The sequence below is a fragment of the Phoenix dactylifera genome, chromosome 4 (assembly GCF_051530095.1).
Source record: "Phoenix dactylifera cultivar Ajwa chromosome 4, Ajwa_hap1_PhDact_Kaust_v1.1, whole genome shotgun sequence".
NCBI lineage: Eukaryota > Viridiplantae > Streptophyta > Magnoliopsida > Arecales > Arecaceae > Phoenix > Phoenix dactylifera.
Genome location: NC_143193.1, coordinates 23,631 through 45,909, shown reverse-complemented (window position 1 = coordinate 45,909; position 22,279 = coordinate 23,631). Strand labels below are relative to the sequence as shown.

At 39.8% G+C, this 22,279-nt stretch overlaps 1 protein-coding gene across 14 annotated transcripts; it reads left to right on the top strand.

The window, feature by feature from the left end:
- The first annotated feature begins 175 nt into the window (after positions 1-175).
- LOC103722317 (Ubiquitin carboxyl-terminal hydrolase family protein) lies at positions 176-21,861 on the top strand. 14 transcript variants are annotated; one of them, XR_015976904.2, is made up of 8 exons: positions 176-1,480; positions 5,252-5,364; positions 14,799-14,864; positions 16,396-16,491; positions 19,394-19,480; positions 19,629-19,859; positions 20,802-21,020; positions 21,106-21,178. XR_015976904.2 is itself a non-coding variant. In XM_088719399.2 (2 exons), exon 1 carries the CDS (start codon positions 176-178, stop codon positions 1,475-1,477), a length of 1,302 nt encoding a protein of 433 aa, XP_088575525.1. In that variant the 3' UTR covers positions 1,478-1,480; positions 9,411-10,046. The 14 variants fall into 14 exon arrangements, 4 of the variants coding, with proteins under 4 accessions (XP_088575525.1, XP_088575526.1, XP_017701959.1 ...); XR_016400121.1 differs by lacking the exons at positions 176-1,480; positions 5,252-5,364 and adding exons at positions 11,485-11,768; positions 11,911-12,931 and having other exon boundaries at positions 21,106-21,861; XR_015976903.2 differs by lacking the exon at positions 16,396-16,491.
- Positions 21,862-22,279: the final 418 nt, after the last annotated feature.

Here is a 22,279-nt window from a genome sequence, read left to right as displayed (position 1 = left end):
GGGCCGGACTCTTAACCGACCTGATCTCCTGTGACTTTTCCTGAGACCCGACTGATCTGGTGCCGCCGGGTCCCCAGAGAGGATAGCGCGCTTGGTGGCGGCGGAAGGAGATCCTCTTGGCGGCCGCCAACCGTAAGAAGTCCGTGCCCCAACACTCTCGCAGAGCGGAGAAAACATGGTGTGGTGGATCATCCGGCGCTCGCAACGGCGGCGCCACCCCCTCCCTTTCGTGGTGGAGCAGCGAGCGTCCCTGGTAAACGTGAAGCTGAAGTGGGTGAAGGACCGAACCCTTGACTCGGTGGTTGCCCGCGAGCGGCACCTTCGCCCTGCGCTCCATCTGCTCGAGCGCATCTCCCCCGACCCCCGTGGATGTGTCCCCGCCTACGAGCTCTCCAGGCGCCGCCGCCAGCTCGGCCTCGCTGATGGGCTTAAGGTAACCGCCTTCCTGCGCCGCTTCCCGGCCCTTTTCCGTGAGTCCTCCGCCCCTGGCCCCGGCAGGCCCGTCTCCTGCTTCACCCTTACCGACGACGCCCTCCGCCTCCGCCGCCTGGAGCTCCAGGTCCTCTGCCATGCCGAGATCGACCTCGTCGACCGCCTCCGCCGGCTCCTCATGCTCACCCCCGGCCGCGCCCTCCCCCTCCATACCGTAGACCAGCTGAGGTGGGACATCGGCCTGCAGCCAGACTATCACCGGATTCTCGTCCCCCGCTACCCGCACTTCTTCGATCTCGTCCGCCCCCCCGGCGACGAGCGCATCTGGCTGAAGCTCGCGTCGTGGGACGGCCGCCTCGCCGTCTCGGAGCTTCAGAGGGCCGCTAGGGAGCGACGCGAGGACGGCGAGTGCCTGGCGTTCCCGGTGAGGTTCACGAGGGGCTATGGGCTGAAGAAGAAGGGCATGGCGTGGCTGCAGGAGTGGCAGACGCTGCCCTACACCAGCCCCTACTCCGATGCCTCGGGCCTCGACCCCCGGACTGACGTCTCCGAGAAGAGGATCGTGGGAGTCTTCCACGAGCTTCTGCACCTAACCCTCGGGAAGAAGACCGAGCGGAGGAACGTAAGCAACCTGCGGAAGCCGCTGGGCCTGCCCCAGAAGTTCACCAAGGTGTTCGAGCGCCATCCCGGGATCTTCTACCTGTCGCAGAAGCTGGGGACACAGACGGTCGTGCTCAGGGAAGCCTATGGCGGTGGCCGAGACCTTCTCATAAAGCATCCCCTTGTTGAAATCAGAGAGAGATACATGGCCATGATGAGGGCAGGGATGCCGGCGAGAGGAAGGAGGGCTCACCAAAAGGAGATGGAGATGGTAGGCCCCGGAACTGGTGATACCCACACGATGGATGCAGACAGGGATGATGACTCTGGTGGTTACGCTTCTGTGGAAGAGTCCAGTGGAATCTGTGATCTTGATTCTGATTCATTTTCAGAAGATGATTCCGATACATCCGCTGCCATTGTCAAAAAAACTCTCAATGTTTGACAGGTATGATAATCATGAACAGCAGCTCACTTGCCAGGGTATCATTTCATGTCATACATCCTGCTTTCTGTTGGAGCCTAACTTCAAAACCATTCTAGGGAATGATTCCATAAGCAGCCTGATCTGATGCTTTCTTTGAATTATCCATGTCATCATACTTGATTTTTACCTCTTCTTCACCCTGTTTCAGCAAGTGAGAGAATACAGTCGCCATCCAAGTTTCAAGCTGTCTAAGTTTGAATTTGCAACTCAATTTGCAATAGATATTCATTTAATATTGATTATTGAAGCAAAGAAAGGGAGTTTTTCTCTTAATATAGCAAAGCACTTGCAATAACACCTATCGCTACAAAGCTGTGACAACTCAATTTGCAATAGATCTTCTTTGGAATCCTTTTAGTCGTTGTTAGTGTATCCTGAATAAGAAATAGATAATGGATCGAAAGAGAAAACATTTAAGAATGGTTGCAGAGATTTGGTAGCACAGTTGTGCTTTTGTTGAGATGGGTCAGATTTTATTCCTATGTGATTATTTATTTTCAAAGCAGTACTAGAACATGCTTACCAACTCTCTTTCTAACTAATGGGGACTACTTAGTCTTGTTCACTATGGCTCTACTATATGGTGCTGATGCATTCAATGTTCTGTAAAATGGATGTACTTAATTGCAATCATCTTTTTGTGGAACGAGACTCTCTTACAGTTATCAATTGACTCCGATCTGACCTATCTCTTGTTGATAATCGTCTTCTTAGATATTCCATTTTGTTGCTTAGATCTTTAGGTATCTACTCTGTTTTGCATGTGTTTAGGCAGGCTAATCAGTCTGCTGATTAATTCTTGATAATTTCCCTCAGCCTTATCACTTTTGTAAACACTGATATCAGTGCTATTATTTTTCAGCATTAATTAATATAATTACATAGGCTATGGCCTTCTTAGCCAAAAAAAATAAAGGTTGTTTGGGTTTAGGGTGTAGGGTTTAGGATTTTAGGGTTTTAGGGGTTCAGGGTTCAGGCTTTGAAGGTTTTAGGGTTTAGGGTTTTAGGATTTTAGATTTTTAGGTTTTTAGGATTTTATGATTTTAGGGTTTTAGGGGTTAGGGTTTAGGGTTTAGGAAAAAATTATATGGAAGTTTCTTGTGAACCATTTATTGTGTATGTGGAACAACTAACGAATGCAGTTCACTCTTGAAAGGTAGCAAACTCGATATGATTTGATTTGGCAACTAAATCAAGCGGACCCAGGACTGGGTAGATTGTGATTCGTTTCTTAAATTTTAAAATGTAAAAATACATCAATATGGTTTCTTTTTAAATAGTCACCAAAGAATGTCTCATACAGAAGCATTTGCTTAAGTTGTCTATCATTCTTTCATTGCATACAGAAGAATTTGTCATTTCACATTATGATTAGCTATTCATGTTGAAAATGATATTAGTGGATGGGCAAGTTTGTTAAAAAAGATGAATGAAAAAAATAGGCTTACTTTATTTCCCGTACTGCTCTTAATCTAGAACAATGTTGTTTGTAAAACATGTTTTATACTCCAGAAAGAAAGAGTCAGGTTCATTAGCTAATGAATGGTACCCTCTTCTTTTCCATTTGTAGTTGTGTACTTGCATCATGTCCGTTTTACTTTTCTTGTTTCCAATTCAAGTCTGCAAGCTTGGGGGTAAGTATATTTGTTGAATTTAGTCCAAACAAATTGTTAATTGGTATCATAATCATCCATCAAATGCCTTCTCTTTGATAAAAGACAAGCCCTTCATGTGCCAAATACTATTCTGAATTTTGGAGGCTGTTAAAGTGCATGAAAGAAAGAGGTGTGTATCTTGTGGACCATATGCTATAAAGCAAGAGATTTGCATCCTGTAACTATATGCTATCCTTGATATCAGAAGGTTATATCTGATGCAGAACATACATCACGCATACCAACTTGGTAGAAGAGACTGTTATTTTAGATCACATCCTTATTTCTGCTCATTTGATGTAAAATTCAAGGTCTAATTTATTTTTAAAATCAGTGTTCCTCCACATTTTTTCATGCCTTATAGTGCAACTCATGCCGGATGCGTTCTTGTTATCTCTTATACCTATATTCAATATATTATGCTTATTGCATCATTTTTTTTTGATAGAACGGACGGATCATACAAACCTAGTATGAATACATCCAAGAAGATCAGAAAATAAAATGTCACGGAGCGCAATTAAGAGAGCCGACAAAGTGGTCCACAAAACCACTCTCAAGTGCTCCGCCACATAGGAGACGACTCAATCCGCAGCACCATTCATCTCGTGATAGGTGTGCCTGGCTACAAAGGAAGTGCACTCTTTTAAGCTGCTCCAAATATCGACCAAAAGCGGATGGAAGGCTGCCGCCCCTGCCGGGCCCTGGATCCAACCGACCATAATGGCCGAGTCACCCTTAGTTGCTATGCTGTCAGCCTTCAGGATCCACCTAGCGTAGATAATGCGTGCTCAGGTCCAGACCTTGGATCACAAAGTCGGCCCCTCCTCTGCAACCATCGTCAGACACACTACCATCAAAATTGACCTTGAGAAAACTTAGAAGTATGGATTCTCATGTAAAGATAAACTGGATCGCTGCAAAAGCAGAGTTGGAGTCCCAGGTGTCCTGAGCTGTCGCCGTCACTCCAACAGAGGTAGGATGAAAAACCTAAGCCGCCTGAATCATGGCTCTCTCCAACACAAGCCTGGTCAACTGTCTAATGCACTTAAAGATATAGGCATTCTTGAATAGTCAGATGCGGTAGGCAATATAAAAAGCCCTGATGCCCTATTGTTTGGACCACACATTGCTGATACTGCCTTGCAGAGACTTGAGGAAGGTCAGGGCTGGCATAGCTGACTGGAGGAAATCTGTGGGTTGGCTGGTGAGTCTCCACACATGAAGGACCCTCTGACAATGGAAAAGAATATGATCTACAGTCTCCACCGCATCATCACAAAAAGGGCAGGTCGGAGGGATGGTCATCTCTCGGTCCTTCAATACCCTCTTGGTGGGAAGGCGACCCCAAGCCATCTTCTAAATGAAAAGGCTAACCCTGGGGTAAACTTTAAACCTCCAAATCTACGCCCCATCTAGCCTCCGAGGCGCGTCTCCCCTATACAGGTCATAGAGGTCCTTTACTTTCACCTTCAGACTACAAGAGGATCTTTAGACACTCATGTTAGGGCTTCCATGGGAAGGAATCATGATAGAGAACCCTCTCTCAGCCAGTCGCTCTCCGAAGAGATAGGCCCATAGCTCTGTATTCCACGTCTCCTCTATTTTTCTTGCTCCACTCATTTTCAAATGATGATCTGTTACTTCAGCATGTTGATATAATGATTGTTGTGCAACAATAATAAGTCATCTGATATTTGTAATCTATATAATCATTTGTAACCTACGTAATCATTTATATGATGATCTGTCACTTCAGCTTACACAACACAGATTTTATTTAATTGTTTGAAAAAAGATCTTTGTCTGTTCTGGTGTCCAACTGTTAGCCATGTTTTGCAAGTTCTAGGTAAAATTTGGTCCATAGCACTTAAGTATCAATTTTGTATGCCACCATATTATACACTGGTCTTGCACTCTCTAGCTTCCTTAGAAGGTTAGCTTATTCTATTCCCGTGTTGACATGCACAGTGCACACATGGGTGACAACCACATGCATCACATAAATACATGTGCGTGGCATGCACACTCAAATTATTATGTTTATAAGATTGTTTATAGTTGTTTTCATCATCAGGATTGGCACCGGCTGCAGACCAAAATTTTAAGACATTTCAATCTGCATACCCTTATGTTGTCCAGAAACTTCTTTATGATAATTCAGCTTCTGCAAGGAGAATCTTATACCTGGTATACCTTTTTCTTTTTTCTGTCGAGTGCCTCCAAAAATGTTTAACTTGGGTTTTCTGCTTTTCATTAATATCCTTCAATTATCTTTTACCTATACTACAATTATGGTTTTATTTCGCACCTTTTTGATGTTTCACAGAGAATATTTTTTTTTACTAAACAACAAGGTTGTCAGCATTCACTTTAGCGTGGCTGGACAATGGAGTAAAAACCACAATATTTTTCATTGCTATGTTCTATACTTCTTTGCCAACAAATTGGAAACATGCCCCTCATTTAAAAAGCACTCCTTTTTTCAGTTATGTAGATATTACATTATGTATGTTTTGGTGCATAGCATCAGAAAAGAATCACTTACAGATAATAAATATAGATAGAGAATTTGGATAATGTCACTAGAGCTTAGCCATAAAGGCAATTTTACAGAATGAAAAGAAAAAAAACATGTGAAATATATGAAGAAATTTCACCAGAAAAAGAAATAACATGTATTAGGATGAGAAGAAAGCATTGAGATGAAATAAGACTAATAAACATGGACTTGATTTAACGTGGAAGAGCAGATTGTATAGGAAATGAAGATACCTGCTGGGGAAGAATTTGGTGATTGGAATATTGTAGGAGATAGAATATTTGAGTTTGCAATAATATGCAATTTAGGAGTTACATTCTGTAAGATAAGAATTGGGCACTTAGATACTTCTAAAGCTGGTAAAGTTTGTTAAAAGAATATGCTCTCTCTTCTGGAATATGGAGTGCATGGGTCGTTAAAGTTGCAGCAGGATGTGGCTCCTATTATATAACATTGGTTAGTGGTTGTTGTGCAGGTGGATCTCCCTTCCTTTCTGTCAAAAAATACATTAGTCAGTGGTAGTTGATGCTGGTTTTAAGCCCATAGCTTAATGATTTAGCTATTTTGTGACATAAAGTACTTACGGGTGCGTGCATAAAAAAAGAATCAAGAAAGAATGTACTGAAAGCTATCTACTTGAAGAGGAAAAGTCAGAGGTTGAATAATGTCAAAATGAAGTAGAATGTAGACATAGTTGAGATGAAAGTAATGAAGGCTTTTGTTATCCTCTTTTTAGATGAATTTATATTCCTTCAAGAAACCTAATGATTTTGAATATTATCTATACCAAGACTTTTTAGGTACTGACTGGTACCGGGCACATCTTACTATACCATTAGGGGAACTAGTACTTGGCATGCTGCCTGTACTGACACTGCTCATATATTAGATGCTTAAAGAATGTGACAAAAAAGGGTTATTCTATGGGTTGAGATTATGGCATTAGCTGGATAGAAAATTCTAGAGTTAGTAGGGGGCTAGCTTGCAAGTTTCAAAGTGCTGGCCATATTTTCTTTTCTGTTTTATGCAGCTCAAAAGATGTATCTTAACCTCATGCTGTTTGTATATGGATGTGGTTCCCGGTTGCTGAAATGGTTAGATCTCTGAGCATTGGGATATGAGTGTTCAACTATTTATATTATGTTGACATAGTTCACCGAGTCTTCCAACTGAAAATGATTCATTCTGTACCTTCATGTCCTGTTGGTAAATATTCTGAATAGAGAATCAGTAGGCTTACTATTTTCGATGCATCCCATGTAGGTTGTCTTCATCAAAAGGAGGGAATTCTAGTGGAATTTTTTTTTTGCTGAGAATAGGTTCAACGAGGTAAGCTGTGATATTTTTCTCAATAAACCTCGTGGAAGAATACATGATTGTTCCTCTTAGTTTGATGACAATTTGCTAGCACAAAGCAATAAGCTTTCTACAAAATTTCTGTTTTTTCTGCTTCCTTAGCAAAAGATTACTTAGCACTGAAGATTTTCAACCACAGAAATGAAAAATACAATGTGCTACCGCAATTCAATTCATTTAATCAGCTCACTTTTAGGGATGAAATATGTTGAGGACATGGTGGCTTTGGTATCCAAATGAGAGAAATACGAGCATTCTGGAGTTCTGCCCTGAACAAGTTTAAGCAGAAAATTACGTACTCCAAAAATTTGTACTTATTCCTAGATATGTCACTGCCTTGCTTACTTGCATAGGATACTCTATCATTGTCAGCTCCTCATCCTTTACTTACAAGCCTATTCCTGTCTTTAAGTTCTGTGTTGAGGTTCAATTGCTGTAACAGCCGGATGTCAACCTGGTACCAAACTTATGTAGAATTTTTTTGGTAAAATATGGGCCAAAGAGGTGCTGCCGCTAAGTCTGCATTGATAGGAACTAGAGCATACTGTCATAGGTAAAGCAGTTTGATGGGCTACCGGGTAGCAACGCCCCAAGATAACGCTGGACTTGAGAAGTTCTAGAAGAAATATAAAAAGACAAATCGGATATATGGGACTGCATCTCTCAGAAAAATTATATGCTAGAGAGCCAAATTAAAAGATAGCATGATACTCTGCCATTGTTGGGGGAATTTTTTTTATTTTTTTTCCTCTTAACTGAAAAGTTTCTGTGAAAATATTTTAGGGACACAAGTTGCATTAAGTTATTTTTTACAGAAATATTGAGATATGAACATAGATACTTTGAAGACTATCTCACATATAATATTTTGATTCTATGTTACTTCTTGTCTTGATTTCTGGAGAAAAGAGTTGAGAGACTTCTTATATTGATTTCACTTGATCATAACATCAGATATCTTGTTTTTGTTTCACCTTGATTTTATTCTTACAAGCCAGGAACTTCCTGTATCCTATATGTTGCATGCAGAAATGGTACAAATGTGCATAACATGTTAGTCACCTGCAAATCCTTTGCATACAATCAAAATGTACGAGACGGGGTCTTTGAAGTTGCAAATCTAATCTTGCAGCTCGTACGATCAAAGGATGGTGTTGTGCTGAGAAGATTTTTGATGACTGTGGTATGTGTTGCGACCAAGGTCGGAGGAATCAGTATCGGATACCGTACTTGTTCTCCGGCGGGACAACTCGGCCCGTACTAAGGGCACGTTGCCAGAGCCGGAGAAGAAAAAGAGAAAGAGAGTGAGCGGGGGATGGAGGGAGGGAGAAGGAGAGGCGGCGGATGCCGGCGGAAGGCTGCAAGGGGCGGCGGAGGCCGCGACAACCAAGGTTGCGGTCGGTTCCCTTGTTTCAGCCTTCGCTGCCCCCCCGCGGCCCTCCGCCGGCATTCGCCGCCTCTCCTTCTCCCTTCCTCCCCCTCACTCTCTTTTCTCTCTTTCTCTGGCTCTAGCGTGCTGTTTTTACTGTGTGAACCATACCAGTAAGCCACCGATATGGCTCGGAATGAGCGGAACCGTCCGGTTCGGAATGGTTCCGTCGACTATGGTTGTAACCTATGCATAACCACATATCTATGTTAGTCACTGCTGCAGGAGTTTGCAAGCTTTGAAATCAGATTTATCAGATTTTATCTCAACGTGGTTGTTTTGTTTTTTTTCCCCTATATTATATTTCAAAGCATATTGCACATAAGCCTGAAAATGCTAATAAGAAAGGAATAACGTGGGAAAGAGCTCTAACAAGGGCAAACAATAATGACCACAGCATGGTATTTACTTAAACTAAATGTGCAGTCTGTTTTTGTGAAGTATGAATTGACTTGTTGTAACATGTTTGATAGAACTATAAAAGATAGATAAAATTTAAATGCAAGTGTCCAGATGAAGTGCACTGACATCCTCAAACATGAAAAGTTTCAGTATCTTTTATATTATGTATAATCATTTACGGAATGTAAGTGAGGATAAAATTGATGAGTTAGTAGTTCAGTAGCCGCTACAACTTCATAGCAGGGCAAATAATGCTTGAATTATAACAATGAAGCACATGTAGGCAAATTATCTCTGGGGTAGAGGGCATCGGGCATTCTTGCAAAAGATGCATATAATTATTGCCAGCTTTGCCATCCTAGATCTTTCTATTTTTAGAAATTGGAAGTCTGAGGTTGCCGGTCGCTTGTCTGTAGCCATGCATGTTGTCAACCTTGTGTGTAATGCATTTGTTAATCAGGTATTGGAGGAGGCTTAGACTAACCTGGTGCTTCTTCCATTGAACAGGATGCAACATCCTTAACTGGAGCTATGATTTCTAAAGATGCAACCTTCTTCCGTCAACATCTCAATTGGGCTCCTGCTGATATAATCTGCCACCGGATGATTAAGGTTGTTGGATGGAATGAAGCACTAGGCTAGCATGATCATCAAGTGATTGTGGTGAAAGGACAAGAGAGGGAAATGGACCTGCCACCTGCACCTTGTACACATGTCTTGCAGAAAGTTCTAAGTGACCGCTAGGTGAAAGCAATATATTACAAGGTGCTGCACCATGTAAGAGGAGATCCTATATTGATGCGCAGGTTGTATTGGAGTTCCTTCACAATCTTTGTGACAGCTAGAGAACTTGCACTGCATCGTTTTTTGTCTACTGCTTAGGGGCACTCTACCTCTGTATCATTTGTACCGAGGCATGTTGTTGTCATGTAGTAAGCTATTGGAAAAATAGAGGAAATCCGACTCTCAATATGGGATTTCTTTATGTGCACCTTAACTATATGGACAACCATAGGTAGACGATCAAGCCCTCTAATATAGATAGAAGGTGCTGATTTTTTTATCCAATATGATTGGAAGATTAAAGTAAGGGAGATGTAAGCTTGGCTGGCAGAATAATTTGAAAGGATATTTGTTGATCTACTCTCTGACATCATGTTAACCCATGTGGGACTTGCATTCGAAGCTTTGAAGTTGAGGCAGGTGGCAGTATTGGTTGTTATCATACCTGCTGGATCATGATTAGGCGTCTAGTGTCTATAGAACAAAGAAGGAGGAAATAGATAATTCTAATGCATTTTTTACAATCCTAATCGTATCAGCAATGATTTTGTCCAATTGCCTTGCCGCCTTGTCAAGGATGGGGAACCAATCCAAAGAAATTATGATAGTTCTTGGATATACTATTTCGGCATATAAGAAGAAACCATATAAGAAGAAAAATTCTCTCCTCTGAAGATTTGAGTTTTATAATATTTCCACTATTAAACTTTTTTGCAAAATTTTAAACTTAAGCTTGGATCAATTAGAGAAGCTATGTGGAGAAATCTCGGTGAATTAGGTTATGAATGGAGAAATAGAATGCAGAAATCTCCGATGAATTAGGATATGAATTTAGTGTTTGATACTAATCCTTAAAAGTTTATCTCTAATTTTCTTCACTTATATTAAATTCTAATGCATACCCTATAACTTTTGAAAAAAAAAAAAATCTAATTATGCATACTATACAATTATTTCTAATTTATTATTATGTTTACAAAAATTATATCTTTAAGTTATCTTATCCATCTGTATGTAGTGTCAAGTCCATAAAATGCAAAATCAAATGTTCATAATATTTTATTGCTTGTTCTGCGTTGAATTCAAATCTCACCCTTGCACGTGTGCAGGAGCACGTGATAAAGCAGTACCGACCCTTTGGAACCAGATCTCACTGCGCCGAGTCTTTTTTTTTTCGGTACAAGGGTCTCTTATTTTCATCCATCCCTGTGTCCGACCCGCCCTCTGTGTCTCTTAGGGGGCGTTTGGTAACCCCAGCAGGATCACCACGGTGATCTAAGATCCCTGGTGATTCGAATACTGGGGTGATTTGATCCCTAGTGATCTAAGATCAATGTGTTTGGTAGGCTATGGTCCAGTGATTAAAAATCCCTGGATATCCATGAGTAACTTGTTTGGTATGGTACGGGGATCCAAGATCACCGACCACATAATACCACAAATATCCCTGATATACCTTAGATGGATTTTTTATGTATTTTTAATTCTCATGAATTAAAAATATAAGTCAATATGCTAAATTGTTACAACATTGTTCTTTTTATTCTATTAAGACTACCATGACTCGGCCTAATTACCAAAAATTTGTAGTCGTTTTAAAGCCAAGTTTCTCTCCACTTGCTCATCATTTTTCATTTTTATTTATTTATTTATTTATTTATTATTTTATTTTTTTTTTCCTTTCTTTTCTTTTTTCTTTTTTCTTTTCCTTTCTTTTCTTTTCTTTTTTTTTTTCCTTCCTTTCTTTTTTTCTTTTTTTTTTCCTTCCTTTTCTTTTCTTTTTCTTTCCTTTTCTTTTTCTTTCCTTTTCTTTTCTTCTCTTCTTCCTGTTTCTTCCCGAAGCTTCTCCTCTTCTTTCTTCTTTTTGTTTCTCCTCTTCTCTTCCATTTCTTCTTCTCTTCTCCTTCTTCTTTCCAGAACTCCTTCCGACTTCTTCTCCTCCTTTCTTTCTTCTCCTTTCTTCTTCCACGAAGGAAGGAAGGCGAGCTCGGGAGGGAGGCTAGCGGGAGCCCACCCCATCGTGGGGAGCACAGGAAGGGCCTCCGACCGAGGATCGGCGGCGCTACGGCCATGGATCCACCGGTAAGTGGCCATTCCCTCCTCCTTCTTCTCTTCTTTTTCTTCTTTTTTTATTCTTCTTTTCTTCTTCCTCTTCTTTCTTCTTCTTTCCTCTTATCCTTTTTCTTCTTGTTTTTTTTCTTCTTTTCCTTTCCCGATTCATCAGATCTCCCCTCTTTTCCCACGAAGCAAGGGGGAGATCTCCCTGTCAGATCGCTTGGGAGGAGCTGGGCCGAGGCCGACGATGCCTGCGACCGGCTAGCAGCGCCCGCGGGACGGCTGCGGTGAAGGATAGTTTGGTCAACATCAGATCACCGCGCTTCGGTGATGTTGGAAACCCGTCCTCAAGGACGGGTATAAAATCACTGGACTGGACGGTGATCTAAAAAGTGGGGTGATCCGATATCACCGCCACGTAGGATTACTAAGATGAAATCAAATACGGTGATTTTATCACTTCATCCGGATCACCCTTGATCCTGGGGTTATCACCCCATACCAAACGCCCCCTTATATTCATCCATCCAAAAAACCCCGGAGCGCGAGGAACGCGGCACAATCGGCCTCATCCTCCTCCACGGCGAGGAGGTCGTCTACATGACTATCGAGGCCCCATTCCCCCAGACGAGTCCCACGCCAAGGCCCATGCCGCCTCCGCGGCTCTCTCAGGCCCTAGCATCGGCCTCGCCGCCGGCCACGGCATCCCCCCGCTCCCCTCGTCCAGGCCTTCCAGGTCTCGTCGGTCCCATCCGAAATGTCGGTGACCCTGCCCCCGGCATGATGTAGCCCTAGATCTCCCGGCCTCTCTGCCGCAGCTATCTGCCCCGCCTGTCTCTTACCCGCAGGTCATCCGCCCCACCAGGTGCTCGGCTTCCCTGCACCCATGACCGCCCGCCCTCCCATGCCCCCCCGCGCAGTTCGCCGCCAGGCCTCATGCCCCCGCCCCAGATCGGGCAGCGCCCTATGGGCCTGCCACCCTCTCAGATGATGTGCGGCCCCCCACCACCGCAGAGGCCCGGGATGCCGGCTCCTCTATCCTCCAGGGCTAGGATGCCTCCACCGCTGCTACCTGGTGGAACGGTCCCAGTGTTTGCCCCGCCGAGACCTGGGAGGAGGCCCCCACCGCCGCCAAACCTACAGCAGCAGCAGCAACCTCAGAACCAGCAGCAGCAGTAGAGATTATCAGGGTACGCCCTCTTCTTTCCTTCCCTTTCGTCTCTTTTCTTTCTTTTTATTTCTATTTCTTTATTTCTTGGGCAAGATGATCGTCTGTGATGATTGCTCCGGGTAACTTTGCTTAGGTTAGAGTGATTAGAGCGGGCTAGGAATTCTTCACTCTTGTAACGTTGATTTTGATTATCAAGTTATTTATGAAAAAAGATTCTAGGTTTGTATTAGGGGTTTAGGATTTAGGGTTTGGAGTTTGGGGATTGGGGGTTGAGTTTTAGGGTTTGGGGTTTGAAATTTGGGATTTAGGATTTAGGGTTTAAGGGTTTAGAGCTTAGGGTTTAGGATTTAGGATTTAGGGTTAAGGGTTAATGGTTTAGGATTACGGGTTAAGAAATTAGGGTTTAAGGTTTAGGTTTTAAGGGTTTAAAATTTAAGGGTTTATCATTTAGGATTTCAGGAGCATAGGGCTTGAGGTTTGGGTTTTTAGGATTTAGGGTTTAGGTTTTTAGGGTTTAGGGTTTAGGCTTTTAGGGTTTTAGGGTTTAGAGTTTACGGTTTAGGGTTTTAGAATTTTAGGATTTTAGAATTTTAGGGGTTTGGTGTTTGGGTTTTTGGATTTCTAGGTTTGGGGGTCTGCGGGTCTAGGGGTTTGGGGGTTTTAAGGTTTTGGGGGTTAGGGACTTAGGGTTTATGGGTTTTAACTCTTTCTTTAAGAAGTCTGAATTGTTAATTTTTACCTAACCTTTTAGGTTTCTTGATTTTGGTTTGCTTTGTCGGATGGAGAAGAAACATAAGCTTGCTTTGCTTGCTTCCATAATGCACATAGTAAATGGAGACTGGGGTGCGCTTGTTTATGGTTTGACTGAGATGGATGTTGTGAGGCCTGAAACCAATCAACGTCTTGTAAAAATGGTACTCCATTCATTACCAATTTTCTTTTTCATCTTTGTAACCGAACTTCTTAGCAAGGTGCTAAAAGAAGACCAGTTTGTTGTAGTGTGTGCTTACATGTGACATGTAGTAAGTGGTATGTTAAAAGAGGGACAAATTAAAGAACAAAAGAAATGACCTAAATGGGAAACTATAATATTAAACTGCAAACATCTAAGAGGGAGAAAAAAAAAACCCTAAGAGAAGTGCGACAAGATAAAAGACCTGAATACAAAGTCTGCCCTTTTTCATGCATTCACCGAGATCACTGTGTGTTTTGATAGAGAAGTTGACATAAAGCTTAAAATTGGCTTATTTTTTCCTTGCACACATTTATAGGAATCTTAGCAGCTAGAGAAATACAAATGAGCTTTCTAATTTCTTCTGATTATATCACCAATACAGTGCATAACTAACCAGTTGGGCAAAATTATCTTTTACAGATTGTTCTTTAATTATTGCTGTGATTTGTAGCTGGTGTTGATGGAAAAAGGCTTGGAAGATGATGATGGAATGCCTTTGTTGGCATCAGCTCTTATAAAACACAATTTCTCTGTTAAATTGGTTATAGCTTGCTTATGAAGTTCGATTACTGATCATTAACTGTATGATCTGAGGATGTCTTAATTTTATGTAGTAATAATGGTTAAAAGGTTTTTGGTGAGGACTCCTGAAGACCTTGTGGAAGACTTCTGGAAAAATAAGCAAATTATTAAATTTAAATTCCAATAAGGTACCGTACAAAGTGTGACAACTTTTGAAGGAACAAACAATATGATATAGGCTAAATTCAGCATGAAGATCGGCACACTAGCGTACTCCAGATAATAATGCAGACAAACAGTTGTGGAAATGATCTGCGTCATACTATACTTTATTTTCCCATTCCTCTATAGTTTTTATGAAAATATATGCTCAATGTGTTTTCTTGCCTTTGCTTAAATAATGTGTCAGGATTTGGAAGAGGCCTTGGATGAGGTAGTCTTCAATGATGGAATACCTGACATCAAATTTAGTAGGGTGAGTATTTGACCTATATGTTACTTGTATAAGTTGTTTTAAATTTTCTTAGTAACAAAATAGTTTCAACCCTTTTCTTCTCTTCTACCATCATGACACGGTGTTATTTTATGGTTCATGTGGTGTCATGTGAATTATTATTGTTATGTTAGGAAGGAATGTCACCTAAGGTCTTTTATCCATATCGATCAAGGTTTTGAAAGTGCATTTATGAGGACATTAGATTCTGGGCTGGAATCATGAATTAGACTAAAACAGCATGACACTATTGTAGGTTCTTTTAGTTAACACTGGAAGCTAAAAGAAGCAAGAATATATGGCATAGCTCGCTTGTTCAGATCAAACATGTATTGGAATATTAGAGTGATAAGGATGATAACATCCTTGAAAAGTTTTACAGCACCAAACATCCAAATATAAGACACCACCATAACATGTGTGCTACTTCTACACTTACCATCTAATACTGTTTCCTTTTCACCAAACATCATGCTTTTTTTTTTTTTTTTTGAAATTTTACCTTTAGAATTAAAATTTAGTTTTAATCTGTTTTAATTGAAACCTATTTTACATGAAATGAAACAGAAATACTCTGGCTTGAGGAACAACCAACACATGGCCCAAAACCAAAATTTATACCTTGAATTTCATTTCATGTGCATGTTTTGGTAACACTAGGTTTTAACCATCATACCCAATTATTCTTTTAAAAGTCAAATTTGTTGGTACTTTAACAAACATCTAGAAATAGCATGCACTAATTGGTTTTTTGGGGTATCAAAATTCAAAGATTAGTGCACCTGTAAGGCTGTAACAATAAATAAAAAGTTGGGGCTTGAAGCCAATCATCGGTGAAGGCTTATTACCATAGAAAACATCCTCATCTATGCACAAGCGGCTCTTATACTTGTCATTGCTTTTGCCCGCATGAAAATATTTCATCAATATACAGATTCAATAGCCTTTTTCTGATTACCCACCCAATAAGTTCATTTGGCTTTTCGATCATAACTACTTTCCACATCCACAAAAATCACGTGCAACCTTTTCTTTCTACGAGTATTATATTCATCATTTACTTGAGATAATTATATGAATGGTTGTACCTTCTTGGCATGATGTTAAATTGGTATTCTGAGTTGATATTACTTGTTTTTTTTTTTTTTCTTTTTTCCGAACACCCTTTAAAATAGCTTCACATCATGACTTACAAATTTATATATTGTTCTTATATATTAATTTTGTTGTGCATTCTTTCTTCATTTATATAGTATTCTGTCACTTGTAGGATCTCATGAGATTGATTGCTCTATTTTTTTTGCTCCACTCATTTTCAAATGATGATCTGTTACTTCAGCATGTTGATATAATGATTGTTATGCAACAATAATAAGTCATCTGATATTTGTAACCTATATAATCATTTTCATTCTTGATTTAGATATCAGTTTACACAACACAGGTTTTACTTAACTGTTTGAAAGAAGATCTTTTTCTGTTCTGGTGGGCAACTGTTACCCATGTTTTGCAGGTTCTAGGTAAAATTTGGTCCATAGCACTTAAGAATCAATTCTGTATGCCACCATATTATATACACTGGTCTTGCGCTCTCTAGCTTCCCTAGAAGGTTAGCTTATTCTAATCCAGTGTTGACATGCACAGTTCACACATGGTTGACAACCACATGCATCACATAAATACATGTGCATGGCATGCACACTCAAATTATTATGTTTATAAGATTGTTTGTAGTTGTTTTCATCATCAAGATTGGCACTGACTGCAGACCAAAATTTTAAGACATTTCAATCTGCATACCCTTATGTTGTCCAGAAACTTCTTTATGATAATTCAGCTTCTACAAGGAGAATTTTATACTTGGTATACCTTTTTCTTTTTTCTGTCGAGTGCCTCCAGAAATATTTAACTTGGGTTTTCTGCTTTTCATTGTTATGCTTCAGTTATCTTTTACCTGTACTACTCCAAGTATGGTTTTATTTCACACCTTTTTGATGTTTCACAGGGAACATTTTTTATTAAATAACAAGGTTGTCAGCATTCACTTTAGCGTGGCATGACAATGGAGTAAAAACCATAATATTTTTCATTGCCATGTTCTATACTTCTTTGCCAACAGATTGGGAACATGCCCCTCATTTAAAAAGCACTCCTTTTTTCAGTTATGTAGATATTACATTATGTATGTTTTGGTGCATAGCATCAGAAAAGAATCACTTACAGATAAAAAAAATAGATAGAGAATTTGGATAATGTCACTAGAGCTTAACCATAAAGGCAATTTTACAGAATGAAAAGAAAAAACCAACATGTGAAATATATGAAGAAATTTCGCCAGAAAAAGAAATAACATGTATCATTAGGATGAGAAAATGCATTGAGATGAAATAATACTAATAAACGTGGACTTGATTTAACGTGGAAGAGCAGATTGTATAGGAAATGAAGATACCTGCTGGGGAAGAATTTGGTGATTGGAATATTATAGGAGATAGAATATTTGAGTTTGCAATAATATGCAATTTAGGAGTTACATTCTGTAACATGAGAATTGGGCACTTAGATACTTCTAAAGTTGGTTTAGGGTTTAGGGTTTTAGGATTTTTGGGTTTTTGGGTTTTAGGGTTTAGGGTTTCGGATTTCGGGTTTGGGATTTGGGATTTTAGGGGTTTGGGGTTTAGGGGTTTGGGATTTTTGGGGTTTAGGGGTTTTAGGAGGTTTAGGATTTTAGGGTTTAGGGTTTAGAGTTTGGGGGTTTGGGTGTTAGGGTTTGGGGTTTAGATTTTTAGGGTTTTAGGGTTGTAGGGGTTAGGGTTTAGGGTTTGGGGTTTGGGGTTTTGGGGTTTTTTGGGTTAGGGTTTAGGGGTTCGGGGTTCGGGGTTTCGGAATTTCCGGGGTTCGGGGTTTCGGTTGTGGGATTTGGGGTTTTGGGGTTTGGGGTTTTGGGGTTGGGGTTTTGGGATTTTGGATTTTGGGGTTTAGGGGTTCGGGGTTTCGGGGTTACAGTTTTGGGGTTCGAGTTGGGGGTTTTGGGTGTTTGGGGGTTGGGGGTTGGGGGTTTAGGGGTTTTGGGGTTTTGGGGTTAGGGTTTGGGGTTTAAGGTTTTGGGGTTTGGGGTTTGGGGGTTAGGGGTTTTGAGTTTTTGGGTTTTAGGGGTTTAGGTTTTAGGGGTTTAGGGTTTTAGGGTTTTAGGGTTTGGGTTTTAGGGTTTTAAGGTTTTACGTTTAGGGTTTTAGGATTTTAGGGTTTAGGGTTTAGGGGTTAGGGTTTGGGGTTTGGGGTTGGGGGGGGGGGGTTGAGGGTTTGGGGGTTTCGGGGGTTCAGGGGTTCGGGTTTTCGGTTTGGGGTTTGAGGTTTGGAGTTTGGGTTTGGGGTTTTGGGGTTTGGGGTTTGGGTTTTTAGAGGATTTAGGGGGTTTACTGTTTTAGGGTTTTAGGATTTGGGTTTTTTGGGGTTGGGGGGTTGGGGTTTGGGGGTTTGTGGTTTGTGGTTTATGAGTTTGGGTTTTGGGGTTTGGGGTTTAGGGTTTAGGACTGCTACAACCTCAAGTACAGTAGTTGGGGTCGTTGACGAAATCGAGAGGCCGTTGGACGATGCTTGATGGCCAGAGGCGTTGTCCTGGTGAGGAGATGCCCTCAATTGATGTCGAACACCTAAATCTATGACCTAATGGTGGGCTAAGGCATTCATTTGTGATATGTATTATATTTTTATAAGATCTGCATTTAGCGTGGCTAATCTAAACTCGAGCCCAACCTATTTTATAGGCAGGCTCATATTTTAGGCATGACTTGGTTCGTCGGGCTAAAAATTCAAGCTCAGGCCCATCCAAAATGTTCCAGGCTTGAGTGGACCGGGCGGGCTGTGCGGCTCATGAACACTCTTGTTGTGCCAGAACTAATAGTCATACTATGCTTTAGTATATTACTATACTAATTTGTACCATTACTAGTAACCTATCGGTATAGGTATTGAGTCCTAGTATGTTTTGTGTCATCCTTGGTAAAAGATTTTGGTTGCTAGCATCTAATTAATATATTGGTTGCAAGGTTATAATTATGCTCACTTGTTTGGGTAGTCTAATGCAACCTATAGGTTTGTGTAATGATTGACATTTGCTTTGTTCAACTGTATGATCCCATATACAGTTATGTTCGCATGACTCATTTCTGAAGTGCCTTTTCTCATTAACCTAATAACTTTGTTGATAATTGCTTATCCTTCTAAAGGTGATTAATATCTTCTACCCTTTTCATTACTTTTAACATCATCTAGTATTTGTGCTTCATGCAATACCTTCATCATTATTGCTTAATTATTTTAATACTGTTAGGTGGTTTAATTGTTTTAAATTAATGATGCTTTATATCATCAAATTTAGTATTTTATGGTCCCTACCCACTTTGCTTGGGTGAATCATTTTGATGTGTTTGATTTAGTAATCTGGACTTTTCATATTGCCATGAATCTTGGTGACATTCCGATTCTGATATTTTGATATGCAATTAAAGCTTTGTGGGAAGCTTTGTGGAGCTGCAGCTCTTGAAGGGAATGATACAATATTTCTAGGGAACATTGACAAAAAGTAGAAAAAAGATGTGAGTATATTCCTCATTTTTATGTAGCAATTTCTTTGTGGTTGTCAATAATACAAATAAAAGCTAGAATATGCTGTTATTTAATGACATATCCTCAAAGGTCTGTTCTCTGGCTGAGTTATTTTCTTTCATGTTATTTGATGAGCAGGTCATCAACCTGTTATAGGAAATTGGAGTTGAGAAGATCGACACTGTCACAGTCATGGCTGATCCTAATAATGCAGATTCCAATCGTGGATTTGCATTTCTTGAACTTGAAAGTAACAGAGATGCACAAATTGCATACAAAATACTTTAGAAGAAAGATGCTTTTGGAAAGGGTCGGAATATTAAAGTTGCTTGGGCTGAGCCATTGAATGATCCCGAGGAGATGCAGAAGGTCCCCACCTTTCTCCACCTCTCCCTCTCTCTCTCTATCTTTCATCTACACCCCTCCCTATTTTCCCATCGCTTGTGATGGCTTTGATAATTTTAGGCCATAAATTATGATGTGTTAGAAGTTTTAATTTGCTCATCAGATTAAAGTGCATATCACTCATTGTGCTCTACTCCATAACATCAAAATCTGTTATATGGTTTTTGCACCTAGAGCTTACAAAATGGCTTTTTTCGTGTAATTTGGTACATGGTTTTAAAAATTGCAAGTAATTAGATCTGTTGTATTTTTTGTTTTTTATGTGTCTTTTACAAGTTTTATACTTTATATAGCAACGAAGACTATCGTTTTCTTCTCTGAATGGAGCTTTATGTGTTATAATGCGCTGTACTTTTTTACTTTTGTCTTATGACTTGGGATTTAGAACCATGGCCACACAATCACACATGCACACTCTAAGGTGCAGGCATGTTAAAATTTCTGTTGTAAATTATGCTTAACAGCTTTAAACACTGTAATGTGGAAGTCATTTTGGGTTTTTGTTAACTTTCCAATTCTATGTCCAATTATTATGGGCTACTTGTAACAATTTTCCTTCCATCTTTGCATTATTCTTAGGATGTTGAATAGTGTTCAGATAGTCAACTGTTTATTAGTTTGTTCAATTGTTTGATAGTATAAAGTGATGTGGTCTACCTTAGGCATGCACATAATATGTTCTCACCAATAACTGTTTTTCTCTTTCCAACTTCTACTTTTCACTCTCTAGCAATTTGGAGCAGATATCCATTTTCACTTTGGGATCTTATGGGCATGATATGACCCATTAGTCTCACAGAAGAATTTTGTTTTTATGTTTCTGATCTCTTTGATTAGTCACTGACAATTTCTTGTCAAATTTTTACTGTTTTGATATGGTGATCCACATATCTCGCCTTTGTTCAGGTAAAATCGGTTTATGTTGAAGGCATACCATTATCTTGGAATGAAGACAAAGTGAGGGAATCCTTCAAAAAATTTGGGGAGATTGAGCGTATCATCCTTGCACGTAATATCCCATCAGCTAAGAGAAGATTTGCCTTTGTTAACTACACAATGCGAGAGGCTGCTGTTTCATGTATTGAGTCATTTGATAAGGAGGAAATAATGGAGAGTGGCTTAAAGGTTCGGTATTGATCTGTTGAATGATAATACATTATTCTCCCTTTTTGATTGATTTCAGTGGTCACTTTGTGTTTTCTTTGCCCAGGTAAATCTTAAAGTATCACTAGCTAAGCCTGTGCAAAAAGGTAAACAGAACAAAGGAGGGTCAAAATAACAAAGACAAAGAAAAGCCCAAAGCAGTCCATCGTGAGTCAAAATTTCTTCAAGCCTCTCTGCTTCTATTTATATTGCTGAATTGTTTTTTAATGTTTAAAATCAGATTTGAAAATCAGATGCATATGATGTATATTGTTTAGATTAAATTCATATTAGTTTTGTATATATGATGTATGAACATAAATTAAATAAGATTTAAACATGAATTAAATCTGAAATTAGCATGTTTAATTGACAAATTCAGATTTGAAAATAAGTTTTAAGAACTAAAAATTTGTAATTAACATGTGATTCAAAACTTATGTAATGATCTGAAATTTTTTATAAATCTACACTTAATTGAGAATTAAGTGATTTAGAATTGTGAATTGAAATCTAATTGACATTGCATAAATCTTGGGAATTTTTGGGTTAACTCAAATCAAGTTTTAGTGAACTGGGTTAGACATAGGGTTAAAATCAAAGATGGACTAATTGGAGTAATTGATCAAATTTAACTAAGTAGTAATTAGATTAGGTCAAGGATACTCAATCAAATACAATAGTTGTACTTGATCAAGTTTATATTTTTGATTAGACCAAATGGAACTTGATTGAGGCTTAGTGGTTGAGCCTGAGTTATTAGGATAATTAAAATCAAAATTGATTAACCAGTTGGTGTCTAAGGTAAGTTTGGCAGTCTTGACCGGTGGTTTTTAATTGGGAGCTACTCGTACTGATTCGTCTTTGTCGAGTTAATGGCATATTCCTTCCACTGATCTTACTTACCTGGCTGACTTAGTCAATCATTTTTAATTAGATCACTTAATGATTCGAGTTGATCCATGCCTGTAAGCAAAATCAATGTGACTGGTTTAGGTGCCCAAGAATCAGGCTGAATCTAGTTTCTTTTTTTTAATCTGACTTGATGAAGTCAGTGGGAGGATCAAGATTAATCAATTTTTCTCTTCTCTTCTTTTTATTAAATCAAATCCCCTAAAATTATTAGGTCACTAGAATAAAATAGTTATAGAGATAACTAGCTCAAAGCCTCCCATGAAGTTGAATGATAATGGGTCCTGTTAGGGAAAAAAACTAAGTTATTCCAAAACAACTTGCGGGCG

What these genes read in the sequence shown, in the direction of transcription:
- LOC103722317 (XM_088719399.2), top strand. Translation starts at nt 176, where the DNA reads ATGGTGTGGTGGATCATCCGGCGCTCGCAACGGCGGCGCCACCCCCTC.